The sequence below is a fragment of the Schistocerca cancellata genome, chromosome 11 (assembly GCF_023864275.1).
Source record: "Schistocerca cancellata isolate TAMUIC-IGC-003103 chromosome 11, iqSchCanc2.1, whole genome shotgun sequence".
Taxonomy (NCBI): Eukaryota; Metazoa; Arthropoda; class Insecta; order Orthoptera; family Acrididae; genus Schistocerca; species Schistocerca cancellata.
In genome coordinates, this window is record NC_064636.1 from 17598623 (window position 1) to 17617075 (window position 18453).

The 18453-nt window shown below is 38.4% G+C and overlaps 1 protein-coding gene across 1 annotated transcript in view; it reads right to left on the reverse strand.

Annotated features, from left to right (window-relative positions):
• LOC126108832 (uncharacterized) overlaps nucleotides 1-18453 on the reverse strand; it is a 195597-nt gene that overhangs the window by 52959 nt on the left and 124185 nt on the right. Inside the window, exon 8 of the mRNA XM_049914196.1 lies at nucleotides 10252-10311. Within this exon, the coding sequence (XP_049770153.1) occupies nucleotides 10252-10311 (60 nt within the window). The remainder of the gene's footprint in view (nucleotides 1-10251; nucleotides 10312-18453) is intronic.

The following is an 18453-nucleotide window of genomic DNA, read 5'->3' on the forward strand; positions in this document are numbered from 1 at the left end:
AAAAAAAAACAAGATCAAATACAAACATCAATGCCTTTTGCGACCTGTGTAGTCTTAAGATATTAAGTCGACAATATAATTTTGTATGACAGGAAATTAAATATTTTTGTATGTTTCTATTTGACACATTAACCACTTCTGTATCAATTGATGTCTCCAAAATCTTCAAGACATTCTCTGTGAATCTTTAAGAATTGTTGATGAACATAGCTATTTCATACATGCCCACGTTTGGAAGAAAAATCGATGTGGTTAGTGCATCAAATATAGTCACCATCTGCCTTTGAAGAGCATTGTGGTCACAGCTACCACAGGCAATCACATCCAGTCCTAGTGTTTCTAAGCAATTGCAAAACATTCTGGATGCCGGGACCACATTTATGTCAGCTTTCATGTCTACATTTACACCTGCGAACACATTCTGAAGACGGCAGACTGAACTTGCGCCACTGCTACTTAAAACAGCTGCCTCTGTCTCTCCATATGGACCACAATTTCTCTCATCTTGTCTTCATCATCCTTAAGTGATATGTATATCACTTGCAGTACAATCAATCTTCAGTCAGTCACACATGCTGGTGGAGAGATTTACCAACTGACAAGCCTACACTGTGAAGTCTTCTATGTGGGAATTACCAGCAACAAACTGTCCATTCGCACGAACGGACACAGGCAGACAGTGTTTGTTGGTAATGAGGATCACCCTGTGGCTAAACATGCCTCGGTGCACGGCCAGCACATCTTGGCACAGTGTTACACCGTCTGGGTTATCTGGATACTTCCCACTGACACCAACCTATCAGAACTCCGGAGATGGGAACTTGCCCTTCAATATATTCTCTCTTCCCATTACCCATCAGGCCTCAATCTCCACTAATTTCAAGTTGCCACCCCTCGTACATCACCTGTCATTCGACAACATCTTTGCCTCTGCACTCATGCCTCGACTGACATCTCTGCCCAAACTCTTTGCCTTTAAATATGTCTGCTTGTGTCTGTATATGTGTGGATGGATATGTGTGTGTGTGCGAGTGTATACCTGTCCTTTTTTCCCCCTAAGGTAAGTCTTTCCGCTCCCAGGATTGGAGTGACTCCTTACCCTCTCCCTTAAAACCCACATCCTTTCGTCTTTCCCTCTCCTTCCCTCTTTCCTGATAAAGCAACCTTGGGTTGCGAAAGCTTGAAATTTGTGCGAGTGTTTGTGTGTTTTTTCTTGTGTCTATCTACCAGTGCTTTCTCGTTTGGTAAGTCATATAATATAAATGGATAGATAAAAAATCTGTTCACCAAGCAGCAGCAGGGGAACACACACACAAAAGGGTTTAAATTTTACAAGCTTTCGGAGCCAGTGGCTCCTTCTGCTGGCAGAGTAGTGGAAGGGGAAGGAAGAGGGGTGAAGGAAGAGAACTGGAGAGGTTTAGAGAAAGGGGTACAATTCAGTAAAGTCACCCGGAACCGCAGGTGAGGGGAGACTTACAGAACGGGATGAAAAGGAAAGACTGATTACTGGAGACTGGACAGTAGGGAGGATGTAGATTGGCAATGGCAAGAAAAGCATTTCTGAAGAAGAGGAATTTGTTAATATTGAGAACAGATTTAAGTGTCAGGAAGTCCTTTCCCAAAGTATTTTATGGAGTGTGTTACGGCATAAAAGTCAAGCACCAGCACAAAGGTCAGGAAAAGTAAAGTAGAGTAGAGAGAGCTGTGAAGAAGACGTCAGCCGATAGTACGATAACCAACCCCTCTGTAGGACGACACCGAGACAGCAGTGGCCCCTAGGTGAAGAGAACACAAGCACTGTCCCACCTGGCTGCGGCCCAGTTAAAGACTAGCCGTTCTATGAGCTGTACAACAGCATTTCACTTGCATTAGGCATTGTCTATACTGATGAGATTGCTTATTTTGTCTCTCGCCCATTGCTTGCGACACACCGTTGTAAATTCTCCAAGTTAAGTATTGTCATTTATCTTACTGTAATAAAAATTCATTAATAAGATTTGCTTCAATTGTTGTCTAGCAATACGAGAAAGCGGGTTTCCTAGGCACCCTGTATTATACATGTGGTCAGGACACAAGAGTGCAGCCATGTATGGAAGTGAAACATGGACAATAAACAACTGAGACAAAAAGAGAAAAGAAACTTTTGAAATGTGGTGCTACAGCAGAATGCTGAATATTAGATGGGTAGATCATGTAACTAATGAGGACGTACTGAACAGAAATGGGGAGAAGAGAAATTTGTGGTACAACCTGACTAAAAGAAAGGATCGGTTGGTAGGAAACATCTGAGGCATCATGGAATCACCAATTTAGTACTGGAGGGAAGCATGGCGTGAGGGGGGGGGGGGGGGGGGGTGTAGAGGGAGACAAAGAGATTAATACAGTAAACAAATTTAGGAGAATGTGGGTTGCAGTAGTTACTCGGAGAACAGAGTAGCATGGAGAGCTGCAGTAAGCCAGTCTTTGAACTGGAGACAACAACAACAGGGGAGGTGTAACATACATTTACGTAGTTTTAGAATGTTGGTCAAAATATGTTACACTATGTCCTATTAAGCATGTGAACACGGATGCAGTGATTAACTGTATGTGCAATTACTTCGCAGGTGCTGGGAAACTGAAATGAGTCCTAACTGATAATGGTACGCAATTTATAAGTCATAATTTTAATGTATTCTTAGCTTGGGAAGGCACATACCATATAACTGCATTGAAGTACAACAGAAAAAAAGTAGGACACACACAAATTTTTCCTCATTACAGCTGACCACATGAAATATCAAGTATACCAAACCAAAGTGTTTTATTAGTCAACACCGATAATGGTCAATAAAAAGTACTGGACAATGTAGATATGCTTAAGATTTATAAACCATTACTGTACTAAAAGTAAAATAAATAGACAACACACTCAAAAATTATTTCTGTAATGAAATATAATAAACAACCCATAAAAAAGTATTAATTGTTATTGGTCAGCTTTTGAAAGCATGTAAGGTAGAATACTGCTGACATTGAGCTACTTCAGCTTTAAGCAATCACAAAGATACAGTTAATCTAATGAATAGTTTCCATTCCATTAGACAACATAACATGAGCTCAAACATAATGAGGGATCTCAAACACACTGACCTCCTCTATGTCAACCAGCACGGATTTCGAAAACATCAATCGTGTGAAACCCAACTCGCACTTTTCTCACACGCACACTGTTTCTTGACTTCCAAAAAGCATTTGACTCAGTACCGCACCTGTACTTGTTACAGGTATGATCATATGGGATATATAGTGAAATTTGTGCCTCGACAGAGAACTTTTAGATAGGATGGACACAGCATCTTATCTCGGATGGAGAGATATCGTCAGATATAGAAGTAACTTTGGGTGTGCCCCAGTGAAGTGTGTTTGGACCCTTGCTGTTCATGTTGTATATTAGTGACCTTGCTGACAATATTAATAGTAAAATCAGGTTTTTTGCAGATGATGCAGTTATCTATAATGAAGTGCTACCTGAAAGAAGCTGCATAAATATTCAGTCAGATCTTGATAAGCTTTCATAGTGGTGCAGAGATTGGCAGCTTGCTCTAAATGTTCAGGAATGTAAAATTTTGCACTTCGCAACAAAAACTTAGTATCCTATGACTATAATTTCAATGAGTCACTCTTGGAATTGGCCATCTCATACAAATACCTGGGTGTAACACATTTATAGGGATATGAAATAGAATGATCACTTAGGTTCAGTTGTGGGTAAAGTACGTGTAGACTCAGTTTATTAGTAGAATACTAGGGAAGTGCAGTCTGTCTACAAAGGAGATTGCTTACAAATCACTCGTGAGACTGGTTCTGGAATATTGCTTAAGAGTGTGGGATCCATACCAGATAGGACTAACAGCGGGGTATGAACGTTTACAGAGAAGGGCAGCACAAATGGTCACGGGTTTGTTTAATCCATGGGAGAGTGTGACAGGGAACTCTCTTGAAGACAGACGTAAACTACCGAGAAAGTCTATTAACAAAGATCCACGAACAGGCTTTAAAGCATATAGTTATGTACTACAACACCCAACATATCACTCCCATAGGGATCATGATGCTTATATCAGAATAATTACAGTGTGTGCAGAGACATCCAAACAATCATTCTTCCCACACTCCATACTTTAACACAATAGAAAGAAACCCTAATAACTTGTACAATGGGACATACCCCCTGCCATGCACCTCACAGTGGTTCGCAGAGTATAGATGTAGACGTAGTAACAATTGTCACATGAATCAAATACATTGCAGACGAATTACGTGGAAGAGGTTATTTTGGAAGAAAAAATATATGCATATGGTAGAAAAACACAGACGGTGTTAGATCACTCTCTCCAGGCATATAACACGTGTTTGTTGAAGTAAATTTTCAGGGCCTGTACAGTGAAGAAGAAACAAGTCATTCTGTAGGGCACATTAACTCTCTTTGTCCTCATGTGTTTTGGTAAAGAACTACTTCAGGTGGGGTCCTTTTTGGAGTAGGAGTGGAATGGGAATCTGTCTTTGGCATCTGTGTTATTTTCTTCTTGGAATTCATCTGTTCTTTTTCCTTTCTTTCTTCTTCTTCTTTAGGAGATCCAATCTTATTTTCTCTCTTTCCACAAGCAATAGTCTCAACTGTGGAATCCTTCTCATTTCTCTTTACCTTCAACCTGTTTTCAGAGGATTGTCGAGATTGATCTCCTTCTGTGTGAGATAAGACATTGACAACTATGACAAGTAATTTAAACACCTTTAGGTTTGCGCACATAAAAATTTTGGGGGGAATTGGCAGGCGCAAAACAGAATATGAATAGAAGGTGATGCGTTAAACACATGGTGACTGAAGCATCATTTCTTTGAACAACAAATGTGCTGACAAAGAACATATGCTAGTTATGAACGCAAAGTAACACTGTCTCACACGTACTAACAAATAATGTTCATTTATTAAGTTAAATAATGAAAAGCATGAGCCACGGCAGGTAATATGAACATAGGTATAAAGCTCTGACCTTTAATTAAATCGGTAAGATGGAGAACGACTGAATAAAATATTAAAAGTACATCAATTTGCTTGGAATAAAAGAATGAACAATACAGGATACAGTAAAGTGGAGGAATCTATTCAAACCTATGTAAGGAGGAAAACAGGAGAAGAGCTGGGGAGGTGCTGTGCAGTTGGTTTAAAACAAAAAGGGAAGTGTACTCATGTTAGGAGAAGATAGAAATAAAAGGTCATATTGACAGAACCATGAGAGAGACTGATCTATGCCTACCCATGGGAGGGGATCAGCAGTTATGATATGAAATGATTTAACAGATTGTAGTAACAATTGATCTTGTTAGTTAAGATAGATAATTTTCCTAATTAGCAGTGTATGGTGACCTACGATTCCTCTGACACTGGCAATTGTAATGAAAGTATGGATAAGAGAATATATATGCAAAGAAATAAAAATTGCTAAAGTTAAAGAAAGTCAATCTCTTAAATGAGAACAAATTATACCTACCTATCTACCGAGAGAAGTTAAGCAGATATAGTGTAAGGCTTAAATATGACTCGTGATATTTTAATGAATAATGTGTCTGTCTGTGTTGAGCACCACTCACTCGCTGCACAAGGAAATAGATATCCTTTGACACTCCGAGCTTGGAGTAAGAGGGTCACTGACAATGTCAATGGCGGGGGGGAATCATCACATTCTGATGTAAAATGATGAAGCTTTGATATACGGCTTGTGACACACACACACACACACACACACACACACACACACACACACACACACACACCTGTCCTTTTTTTCTCCTAAGGTAAGTCTTTCCGCTCCCAGGATTGGAATGACTCCTGACCCTCTCCCTTAAAACCCACAGCTTTTCGTCTTTCCCTCTCCTTCCCTCTTTCCTGATGAAGCAACCGTTGGTTGCGAAAGCTTGAATTTTGTGTGTGTGTTTGTGTTTGTTTGTGTGTCTGTCAACATGCCAGCGCTTTCGTTTGGTAAGTTACATCATCTTTGTTTTTATATATATCAGAGGTTTAGACTATTTTGAGTAGTAATTAAGGGGATCTGTCTTTGTGAGAGAGAACGAATTTTAAATACATATGGTGAGTACATGCTCAGTAAACTAGTTAAAAATTCTGCAGTGTAATATCTCAATCAGGAACTATGGCTCAAGTTTAAAAGAACTGGACAGATACGTACACAGTAGAACCGTTCATAATGGGACAGAACTTCCATGCTATACAGTCACAGTAAAGAAACTTCTAAGGAGACAGAGATTACTGGACAGTAGGTATAAACCACAGAGTAGAGCTACAAACAGAGAGACGCTGAATGAAATGCATATGGCTGTCAAGACAGCAATGCACGATACTTTTAATGACTACTGTAGCAGTTAGCTGTTAGTGGCACCAAAATTAGTGTCCAGTCCCTAACGAATGAGGGAAGAACTGAAATTGAGGGTAGCAAAGCAAAAATGAAATGCTTAACTCTGTTTTCAAATGTTCCTTTACAAAGCAAAGCCTACGGAGAATTACCGCAATTTCGTCCTCGTACCACTGAAAATATGAATGAAATAAGTATTAGTGTCAGTGGTGTTCAGAAACAATTGAAATCGTTAAAACTGAAGAAAGCTCCAGGGCCCGATGGAAGCCCTATAGATTCTGTACTGAATTTGTTACTGAGTTAGTCCCTCTTAAGTGTAACCTATTGTAGATTCCTCGGGTAAAAAATCATGCCCAGTTCTTGGAAAAAAAAGCAATGGTTACACCTGTCTGCACGAAGCGTAGTAGAAGTGAGCCACAAAACTACTGTCCAAACTCCTTGACATCAATTTGTTGTAGAATCTTAATACGTATTCTGAGCTCATGTGAGGTACCTTGAATGGAATGACCACCTCGGTACCAACCAGCAAGCATTTCAGAACAATCTCTGAAGCCCAACTCACTCTTTTCTCACACGACATACTGAAAGCTTTGGATTGAGGCAGTCATGTAGATGCAGTATTTCTTTATTTACAAAAAGCATTTGACTCAGTACCATACATATGCTTATTGTCACACCTACTATCGTATGGATTATCAAGTGAAATTTGTGATTGGATTGAAGACTTTTTGGTACGAAGGACGCAGCACGTTATCTTGGTTGGAGAGTCACGGTTTGATGTGGATATAACTTCATGTGTGCGCCCCAGGGAAATGTGTTGGGACCCTTGCTGCTCATGACCTTGCAGGCAGAAGACTTTTTGCAGATAGTGTAGTTATCTATGATGAAGTAATGTCTGAAAGAAGCTGCATAAATATTCAGACAGATCTTGATAAGTCATACAATGTAGGCTTTCACGGCCGGTGTTGTCTTCAGTTGAAACTTCTGGTCTGAGAGGCCTTGGTCGATGTATAAAATTTTCACCTAACGTTTCGTCTCCATCTTCAGGAGACATCTTCTCAGGTCGTCAGGCTACTGCCACGTAACGAATGGTGGTGCCCTCTATGTGCTCTGTAAATGCGAGAGTACCTGGAGCCTCAGTGGCAGTAGCCGGACGACCTCAGAAGATGTCTCCCGCAGATGGAGACGAAATGTTAGGTGGAAATATTATACATCGACCACGGCCTCTCAGCCCGGAAGTTTCAACTGGTGAGATCTTGATAAGATTTAGAAGTGGTGCAAAGATTGGCAACTTGCTATAAATGTTCAAAAAATGTGCAATTGTGCACTTCCCAACATGAAAAAACATTGTATCCTACGGCTATAATATCGATGAGTCACTGTTGGAATCGGCCAACTTATATAAATACCTGGGTGGATATGAAATGGAATGATCACATTAGCTCAGTTGTGGGTAAAACAAGTGGTACACATTGGTTTATTGGTAGAATACTGGGGAAGTGCAATCAGTCTACACAGGAGATTGCTTACAAATCACTCGTGAGACCACTTTAGAATATTGCTCAAGTGTGTGGCACCCATACCAGACAGGACTATTGAATGCATACAGAGAAGAGCAGCACGAATGGTCACAAGTTTTTTTAATCTGTGGGAGTATGTCACAGAGATACTCAAGGAACTGAACTGAAAAACTCTTGAAGATAGACATAAACTATCCCAGGAAAGCCTGTTAAAGTTTCAAGAACTGGCTTTAAATGATTAGTCTAGGAATATACTACAACCCCCTACAAATCACTCACATAGGGATCATAAGGATGAGATTAGAATAATTATTGCACAGACAGAGGCATTCAAACAATCATTCCTCCCACACTCCATACGTGGATGGAATGGGAAGAAATCCTAATAACTGGTAAAATGGGACATACCCTCACTCGTGCACTAATACATGCTTTGCGCTACTGTAGAATAAAATAACATCCAGATTTTTCTTCTAATCTGGGCTGCTGGCAAATGTCTGATGCAGTGTAGAGAATAGAATATCGTCTTTACTTTTCCTTGGAACATACAATACCATCAGCATATTCCCGATAATTCCAAAGATGCTGGAAAACTCTTTTCTAGGGCTGCATAGCAGCATGTCTTTTGGTATTACCCAATGATTAGAGCAGAGTGTTCCAACAAACGTAAGACCTTTTCTCCTAAAGCAAGTTCCCAATGACTACAGTGGAGCATCCCCACGAAGGCGAGGTTTTGTGTGTCTAGCTACTGACCAATTTCATAGCTGGTGAAGAAGTTATCGGTTGTGATATTTCTTCCACTGCCTCTAAAACGATCTATCTCACTGTGAACAACTCTCTTAACCTGCTGGGTATCTCTGACAATGCCTACTTGACGTGTCTACAGTTGTGCTCTTACTACATACTACAGCGAGCTATATTTCGATACCATATTTCCCTGGTTTTGATCATATATATAATTTGAAACCACACCATCCCTTAAATGTGCACGTCTACTGTAATATTAGCACTCGGTATATTTGACGAAATACAAGATTCAACGAGCATCTTTAAAATGGCTCGTATAGTCTCTCCTGTATTTTGCAAGATTTGTTTTCTTGTCTTGTGAGTAGCTTTATCAAATTTCAGACACTGTAGAATATTCTCAAACCTGATTCCGCTTATGGTTGCTCAAAACAATGAGAGTCCATATCCTGGGGACCAGAACCCATGAAGAGGCATACCACCGCCTTTCTGCAACTGTACACGATCAGAAGGCCAAGAAAAGTTACAAATTCACTGTTATCTATCTCTTGCCATCTTTCAAGGTAAAATTGTTTGGCCTTCAGTTATTCTGTGTCATTATTAATATTATCACACATAATAATTCTGATCACTTCAGTAACGAAACATAAAAAACAATGTTTTCTTGTAATTACTTCTCTTGCCTTAGAATACTTCCAGAGCACTGCTTCTTAACTTTTGGTTGAATTGTACTGCGTATCAATTCACCATTTATGTTTGTAAGTTGCGTTTCTAAAATTTCAAACCAGTCACAATTATTTACAGTGCCAACAACATCATTCTTCTTCCTGTATTCCAATGTAGTCACACTCTACATCACTTGCATCACTGTGTTAAATTCCTGATCTTCTCTTTCCATATCTTCTGCAAATTGTTTATCAGTATAGTCTTCACTTTATCTAACAGGCACTTTTGCAAGGAGAAAATATAGAAACTGAATATAAACAACAATAACAGCAGAATCAATAACATACAACACACTAAGAAATAAAAATATTGTAATTCCTGAAAGAGGTATTTTATGATCGAACCTCATTAAATCATACGTTTAAACACAATTTCAGTATTTAGGATGTATTTATTCACTTACAGGACATAAAAAGTTTATAGAAGAGTATGTCTCTAACACGAATATGTTATAAATAGAACTGTGTGTGTTAATTAACAATTTTTATTAACACTGGGTCCGAAAAGACCCCAAACAGGCACAAGGGTTAAAACAGTAACTTGACTGCAGTGATATCGAACAACTTTGGAAAGAGAAATGTCGTCATCTTTCACATAATGATAGTCTACAAAACTATCTTGCATATTAATATTACTGTCTTTACAATGCTTAAAATTACAATGTCAACATCTGCAGTCATCACAAGACTCCAAAATTTTCATACAACTGACATCAATGCTGTGCACAAGGCAGGCAATGTCACTAATTGTTGTACTCAGTTGTTTGTTTGTTTGAAACTAAATCTAACAACCAACCACATTAGTGAAACAAGCAAAGAACTAACAGACCTTAACGTGCAGCAGCTACATACCTCTTTCTTAATGCTCTGCAGGTTACTTGTGGAATGCATGTCATCCGCAAGTGCCTCACTCTGTAACAAGCAAATAAGAAAAATAAAACTAATTTTAGTTGTTGTGATTCTGTAGGTAATAACAGGGTAATTCAAAACTCCTATTAGGGATTCTGTAGGTTGTTGAGGCGATTTAGTTGATGAAGTTCTAAGAAAGAAACCATGTCTGGAAAAGTACCATTTGGATGTGAAATGAGTTTACAGATTGGATCAATTTCAAATTTCCCACTTCACAGTATGCACACAACTCTGACCCGTGTGCTGCAGAGTCACGTGGCACGTGCAGTGTTCCAAGTGTTTCTCCTCGGTTTTCTTCCACATGACTAACGACATCCTCTTCAAACTCTCGAGTGCTGTGTGTCCGTGGAGCGCTACAGTCAACCCATCTAGTTTCAAATGTAGCAATTTCTTGTAGCCATTGTTGTAGTCAAGTGAATGTGTTAACGCATGTCATAATTACAACAGGGACTGGCGACAGAGCCCATTTCTCTGCTTGTGTGCATACTGTGAAGTCGGAGATTTGAAAATCATCCTACCTTCCAACTAATTTTATATCCAAACTGTACATTTCTGGACATGGGTTCCCCAAAAAAACTTCACTTACTAAGTTTTCTCTACAACTCCTACAAGCCGAGAATAGGAATTTACGCAGGAACTACATGGGTCAATCCAAACCAAGTGGTCCAGCACTGGTTGCTTGACCATCTCAAAAAATTTTTATATTTGCTGGGTGAATTCCCCAATGTTTAGTAGCCACAAAAATATTTTTTAAAAAAATTATTGTTTATTATTTAGAAATAGCGGCCATATTTGTTCCAGGGCACATGCGTTCTTTTGTATTTGCAAGCATCTACATTTTTTTTTACAATTATTCAGTAGTGGATTGTCCTAAGCCTTTCAGACAAAATGCATTTAGTTCAACACACTCTGGGCTACAAATTAACATCATTATCACTTAGCTGAATGTATTCTTTAATATATTTTTAATAGTTCAAAGTTATCAGCCACAAATTTAAAAAACTCAATTTTTGAACAGTAGTTTTCCAAAGAAAGATTAATTTCTCAGCTTTAATATTTTTTCTGCTATTACACTGTATACTATAGTTTCTTTTTATAGAGTATTAATGGTGAGCAGCTTACACTTAAAAAAATACACTATTTAAAAAAAGGATTTTTTTTTTAATTTTTCCTATTTTGTGGCCTGCAATATGTTTGTTGGGGGACCAGATAAAAATCTGAAAATTTCACAGTTAATGTACCTTTATGGTATCAAACTTCAGTATAAATTTCAACTTTGAGATTCAATTGGAAGTTATGGAAAAAAGATCACAAAAACAAGTCAAAAATATGTTTTTTAACATCTGCGATATCTGGTAGGCTAATCAAATAAAGTATACCAACTGCATAATGTAACACACCACATTACACTAGCTAATGATTATTTGTCGAAAAAATGCTGTGGTAATTGTTTCAGCAGGCTAACAATTGCATCTGCAAGCCTATACAAGTCTGATTGTTGTCTTCCCCCTCACACCAACCATCGTCTACTCTCACTTATTTAGCTAGAAGTTCTTGAAGTGCACAGTTGAAAAATGGTGTATCAGTGTCCTGTTGGTGTTATTACTAATGAAGCGTGTCATAAAAGTGTGTATACAGTGTATCCTAAAGACATTACTTTAATCGAAGATTACAGTGAAGAAGAAGTGTTGTTTTACTTACCAGTCATCCCAGAGATCAAATCAACATGAAAGTACCATGAAATGAAATACTTAAAAAAAATTCATCACCTTTTTGGTCAGTCTTGCATGGACCCTTTTGAGAAACATAAGAAACCTATAACAAAAGGTCCGCGAGAAGTAACATTTGATCATTATTCTAAAAATAAAAGACCTTTTGTCAATCTCATACCAGGAAAATCATTGTGTCAAACATGTTATTCTAAGATATTTGTAATTCATAAGAGAAGGATAGTGAAACCTCAGATACAGAATTTTGTGACTTATCAGCAACCATTAAAAAGTAGATACAGCTTGTGAAATCCTAGGTATATCACCTGCTAATAAAATTAGGAAACTAAGTCAAGGTAAAATACTAAGTGCCTTCAATACAAAAATTGAGAATGTGGCAGCTACAGTCAAAAAGAATTTGGAAGTTTCATTTCAAAATACAATTTGTACTAAAACAGATGGAAGTTCTAAAACTTCACCAACCAAATGTGATGATTTGATAGAAAAACTAAAAACTAATTACAGTACTTCAAACAAAGAAGATAAAATTATGATTATCAGTTTACTGTCGAATTACTGATGTATTTAACGTGTCAGAACATCTTGTAACAAGGCAATTAGTAAAAGAACAGGGAATTTTACCAGCATTACAAAAGAAAAGTGAATCTGATTTGGTCGATGAAAGTTATTAAGTATTATGACGATGACAATAACAGCTGTTTGATGTCTGGCAAAAAAGACTGTGTTTCTGTGAAAGAAAATGGATCTACGATTCAAAGACAAAAAAGGTTAATACTGTGTAATTTAAATGAACTATTCACTGAATTTAAAAAAGAAAATTGCGAGTTGAGACCAAGATGGTGAACACTACAACAGTGCACTTTTTCAACTAAAATTAGCGAACTACATTAAACAGCACCATCCTTCCATAAAAAAACTGATTTACTTTTCGGATGGGGCGGCAAGACAATATAAAAACAAAAAAAAAATTATTAACATATCCTTTCATAAAGAAGATTTTGGGTTTGATGTAGAATGGCACTTTTTCGCTTCATGCCATGGGAAGAATGCTTGTGACGGTGTCAGGGTTACAAAAAAGCGAGCTGTCACAAAAGCAAGTCTGCAGCGGATCGATGACAGTCATACCGTAACACCTCAAGAAATGTTTGAATTCTGTAAAAAACATATCAAAAGAATTACCTATGTTTTTGTACAATTTGAGGAGATACAAGAAGCCTATGACATTGTCTGGAAGGAAAGGTACAACACTTGTCAGAAGATTAAAGGCAGTCAATCTCTTCGTTGTTTTGTACCCCATTCAGACAACTTACTGAGATCACATCAACTTCGCCTGATAGTGAACTTCATTAGTGTGGAAAACTCATACAACTGGTTCTTCAAAATACAGACATAGTGGCTTGTGTTTATGATGAACGGTGGTGGATTGGCGAAGTTGATAATATTGACTGTCAAAACCAAGATGTACATGTTGTATTTTATCACTCTACAAGACCAAGGACATCTTTTAAAAAAATTGAGAAGGATCAAGTTTGGATGCCACTTAAAAATGTACTAAGGAAGCTGTCTCCCGTGGAATTTGCAACTGTGACTGGGCGAACTTATAATCTAACACCCAAACTGAGTGAACAAATTTTTCTAATGTTCAATGAGCGATGTACTAAAAACAAATACCAAGAGAACAATATAATGTAATTACTAGGTGTATTTTCAATTAAAAAAATAAGTAAACATAGATATGATTAAATTATATAGTGTAACTAATATATTTTATTCTATAAGCCTAGATATCACAGAAGTTAAAGAACATCTTTTTGACTCGAGTTTGTAATTTTTTTTTCCCATAACTTCCAATTCAATCTCAAAGTTGAAACTTATACTGAAGTTTGATATCATAAAGGTCCCCAAACAAAGATATTGCAGGCCACAAAATGGAAAAATTAAAAAAAAAATCCATTTTTTAAAATAGGTATTTTTAAAGTGTAAGCTGCTCATCATTGATACCCTATAAAAAGTAACTATACTATACAGTGTAATAGCAGAAAAAATATTAAAACTGAGAAATTAATCTTTCTCAGGAAAACTACTGCTCAAAAATTGAGTTTTTTAATTTGTGTCTGATCACTTTGAACTATTAAAAATATATTAAAGAATACATTCAGCAGTGGGTGGGGAGTGGGGAGGGGGAAGGCACCACATGCATGCACGGCAGGATGCACAAATACGCCTAACTGGCAAGTACTGGACTGCTGAGATGTCATTCAGAACTGCACTGCCTCCATAACATGAAGAACACAAAATGTGAAATTAACTGTTTATTCTAGGATTCTAAAGATTTGTATGTAAAACTCTCATAAAACTCATTCATTCATTTCTGATGTTCTGCATATCCCATCATGGACGAGAACCTTCTGGGATGTGGAATGAGTCAAGACATACAGTAATACAAGACAAAAACATCACAGTAAATTAATCTGGGTACTGTGTTAACAATAAACTATCACTGCGCTTGGCTCTGAGCACTATAGGACTTAACATCTATGGTCATCAGTCCCCTAGAACTTAGAACTACTTAAACCTAACTAATCTAAGGACATCACACAACACCCAGTCATCACAAGGCAGGGAAAATCCCTGACCCCGCCAGGAATCGAACCCGGGAACCCGGGCGTGGGAAGTGAGATCTCTGTGCATCTTAATGCTATTGACACTTATGTCATCTAAATTTAACCAAGTGAATTAGTAAGAAAGCTGCTTGTTTGAAAAATCTGCTGCCCCTTGGTTATATTATATAGCTGTTATTACTGTAATATAGCTTTATATGTCTTTGATTACAACTAGTGAATTCGGCAATGATTCACACTTACTAAATATATATGGGAATAACATGTAAGTCCTTAATCTCCAAGTTGTCCCTTTCTCTGTCCGTCACCTTCTCCCACCCCTCTCTTGTCTATTTCTTCCTCCTCCTCCTCCTCCTCCCCCCCCCCCTCTCTCACCACCACTCATTCATCACCTCTTCCCCTCCTTTCTCTGACCTTCAAAAAATGTGTGCCAAATCTTATAGGATTTAACTACTAAGGTCATCAGTCCCACAGCTTACACACTACATAACCTAAATTATCCTAAGGACAAACACACACACACACACACACACACACACACACACACACACACACACACACACACACACACACACACACCCGAGGGAGGACTCGAACCTCTGCCGGGACCAGCCTCTCTGACCTTGATCCTTGTTTAATATCATCACAAATTCAGATTCTGTTGTTGTGTTCTAATCATAAGCTGATAAGACATAAATACAACTTTTGTGTTTTCCATGCAAACTGACCACATGTGAGAAAACAGCACATTGTTGTGTTTAAAATTTTTGTTTAAAAATATTTGCAATAAGAAAGAAGATATATATGTTGTTGTTGTGGTCGTCTTCAGTCCTGAGACTGGTTTGATACAACTCTCCATGCTACTCTATCCTGTGCAAGCTTCTTCATCTCCCAGTACCTACTGCAACCTACATCCTTCTGAATCTGCTTAGTGTATTGATCTCTTGGTCTCCCTCTACGATTTTTACCCTCCACGCTGCCCTCCAATGCTAAATTTGTGATCCCTCGATGCCTTAGAACATGTCCTACCAACCGATCCCTTCTTCTAGTCAAGTTGTGCCACAAACTTCTCTTCTTCCCAATCCTATTCAATACCTCCTCATTAGTTACGTGATCTACCCACCTTATCTTCAGCATTCTTCTGTAGCACCACATTTCGAAAGCTTCTATTCTCTTCTTGTCCAAACTAGTTATCGTCCATGTCTCACTTCCATACATGGCTACACTCCATACAAATACTTTCAGAAACAACTTCCTGACACCTAAATCTATATTCGATGTTAACAAATTTCTCTTCTTGAGAAACGCTTTCCTTGCCATTGCCAGTCTACATTTTATATCCTCTCTACTTCGACCATCATCGGTTATTTTACTCCCTAAATAGCGAAACTCCTTTACTACTTTAAGTGTCTCATTTCCTAATCTAATTCCCTCAGCATCACCCGACTTAATTCGACTACATTCCATTATTCTCGTTTTGCTTTTGTTGATGTTCATCTTATATCCTCCTTTCAAGACACTGTCCATTCCGTTCAACTGCTCTTCCAAGTCCTTTGCTGTCTCTGACAGAATTACAATGTCATCAGCGAACCTCAAAGTTTTTACTTCTTCTCCATGAATTTTAATACCTACTCCGAATTTTTCTTTTGTTTCCTTTACTGCTTGCTCAATATACAGATTGAATAACATCGGGGAGAGGCTACAACCCTGTCTCACTCCTTTCCCAACCACTGCTTCCCTTTCATGTCCCTCGACTCTTATAATTGCCATCTGCTTTCTGTACAAATTGTAAATAGCCTTTCGCTCCCTGTATTTTACCCCTGCCACCTTCAGAATTTGAAAGAGAGTATTCCAGTCAACATTGTCAAAAGCTTTCTCTATGTCTACAAATGCTAGAAACGTAGGTTTGCCTTTTCTTAATCTTTCTTCCAAGATAAGTCATAAGGTCAGTATTGCCTCACGTGTTCCAACATTTCTACGGAATCCAAACTGATCTTCCCCGAGGTCAGCTTCTACCAGTTTTTCCATTCGTCTGTAAAGAATTCGCGTTAGTATTTTGCAGCTGTGACTTATTAAACTGATAGTTCGGTAACTTTCACATCTGTAAACACCTACTTTCTTTGAGATTGGAATTATTATATTCTTCTTAAAGTCTGAGGGTATTTCGCCTGTCTCATACATCGTGCTCACCAGATGGTAGAGTTTTGTCATGACTGGCTCTCCCGAGGCCATCAGTAGTTCTAATGGAATGTTGTCTACTCCCGGGGCCTTGTTTTGACTCAGGTCTTTCAGTGCTCTGTCAAACTCTTCACGCAGTATCTTATCTCCCATTTCATCTTCATCTACATCCTCTTCCATTTCCATAATATTGTCCTCAAGTACATCGCCCTTGTATAAACCCTCTATATACTCCTTCCACCTTTCTGCTTTCCCTTCTTTGCTTAGAACTGGGTTGCCATCTGAGCTCTTGATATTCATACAAGTGGTTCTCTTCTCTCCAAAGGTCTCTTTAATTTTCCTGTAGGCAGTATCTATCTTACCCCTAGTGAGACAAGCCTCTACATCCTTACATTTGTCCTCTAGCCATCCCTGCTTAGCCATTTTGCACTTCCTGTCTATTTCATTTTTGAGACGTTTATATTCCTTTTTGCCTGCTTCATTTACTGCATTTTTATATTTTCTCCTTTCATCAATTAAATTCAATATTTCTTCTGTTACCCAAGGATTTCTACTAGCCCTCGTCTTTTTACCTACTTGATCGTCTGCTGCCTTCACCACTTCATCCCTCAGAGCTACCCATTCTTCTTCTACTGTATTTCTTTCCCCCATTCCTGTCAATTGTTCCCCAATGCTCTCCCTGAAACTCTCTACAACCTCTGGTTCTTTCAGTTTATCCAGGTCCCATCTCCTTAAATTCCCACCTTTTTGCAGTTTCTTCAGTTTCAATCTGCAGTTCATAACCAATAGATTGTCGTCAGAATCTACATCTGCCCCAGGAAATGTCTTACAATTTAATACCTGGTTCCTAAATCTCTGTCTTACCATTATATAATCTATCTGAAACCTGTCAGTATCTCCAGGCTTCTTCCATGTATACAGCCTCCTTTCATGATTCTTGAACCAAGTGTTAGCTATGATTAAGTTATGCTCTGTGCAAAATTCTACAAGGCGGCTTCCTCTTTCATTCCTTCCCCCCAATCCATATTCACCTACTATGTTTCCTTCTCTCCCTTTTCCTACTGACGAATTCCAGTCACCCATGACTATTAAATTTTCGTCTCCCTTCACTGCCTGAATAATTTCTTTTATCTCGTCATACATTTCATCTATTTCTTCATCATCTGCAGAGCTAGTTGGCATATAAACTTGTACTACTGTAGTAGGCATGGGCTTTGTGTCTATCTTGGCCACAATAATGCGTTCACTATGCTGTTTGTAGTAGCTAACCCGCACTCCTATTTTTTTATTCATTATTAAACCTACTCCTGCATTACCCCTATTTGATTTTGTATTTATAACCCTGTAATCACCTGACCAAAAGTCTTGTTCCTCCTGCCACCGAACTTCACTAATTCCCACTATATCTAACTTTAACCTATCCAACTCCCTTTTTAAATTTTCTAACCTACCTGCCCGATTAAGGGATCTGACATTCCACGCTCCGATCCGTAGAACGCCAGTTTTCTTTCTCCTGATAACGTCCTCTTGAGTAGTCCCCGCCCGGAGATCCGAATGGGGGACTATTTTACCTCCGGAATATTTTACCCAAGAGGACGCCATCATCATTTAATCAT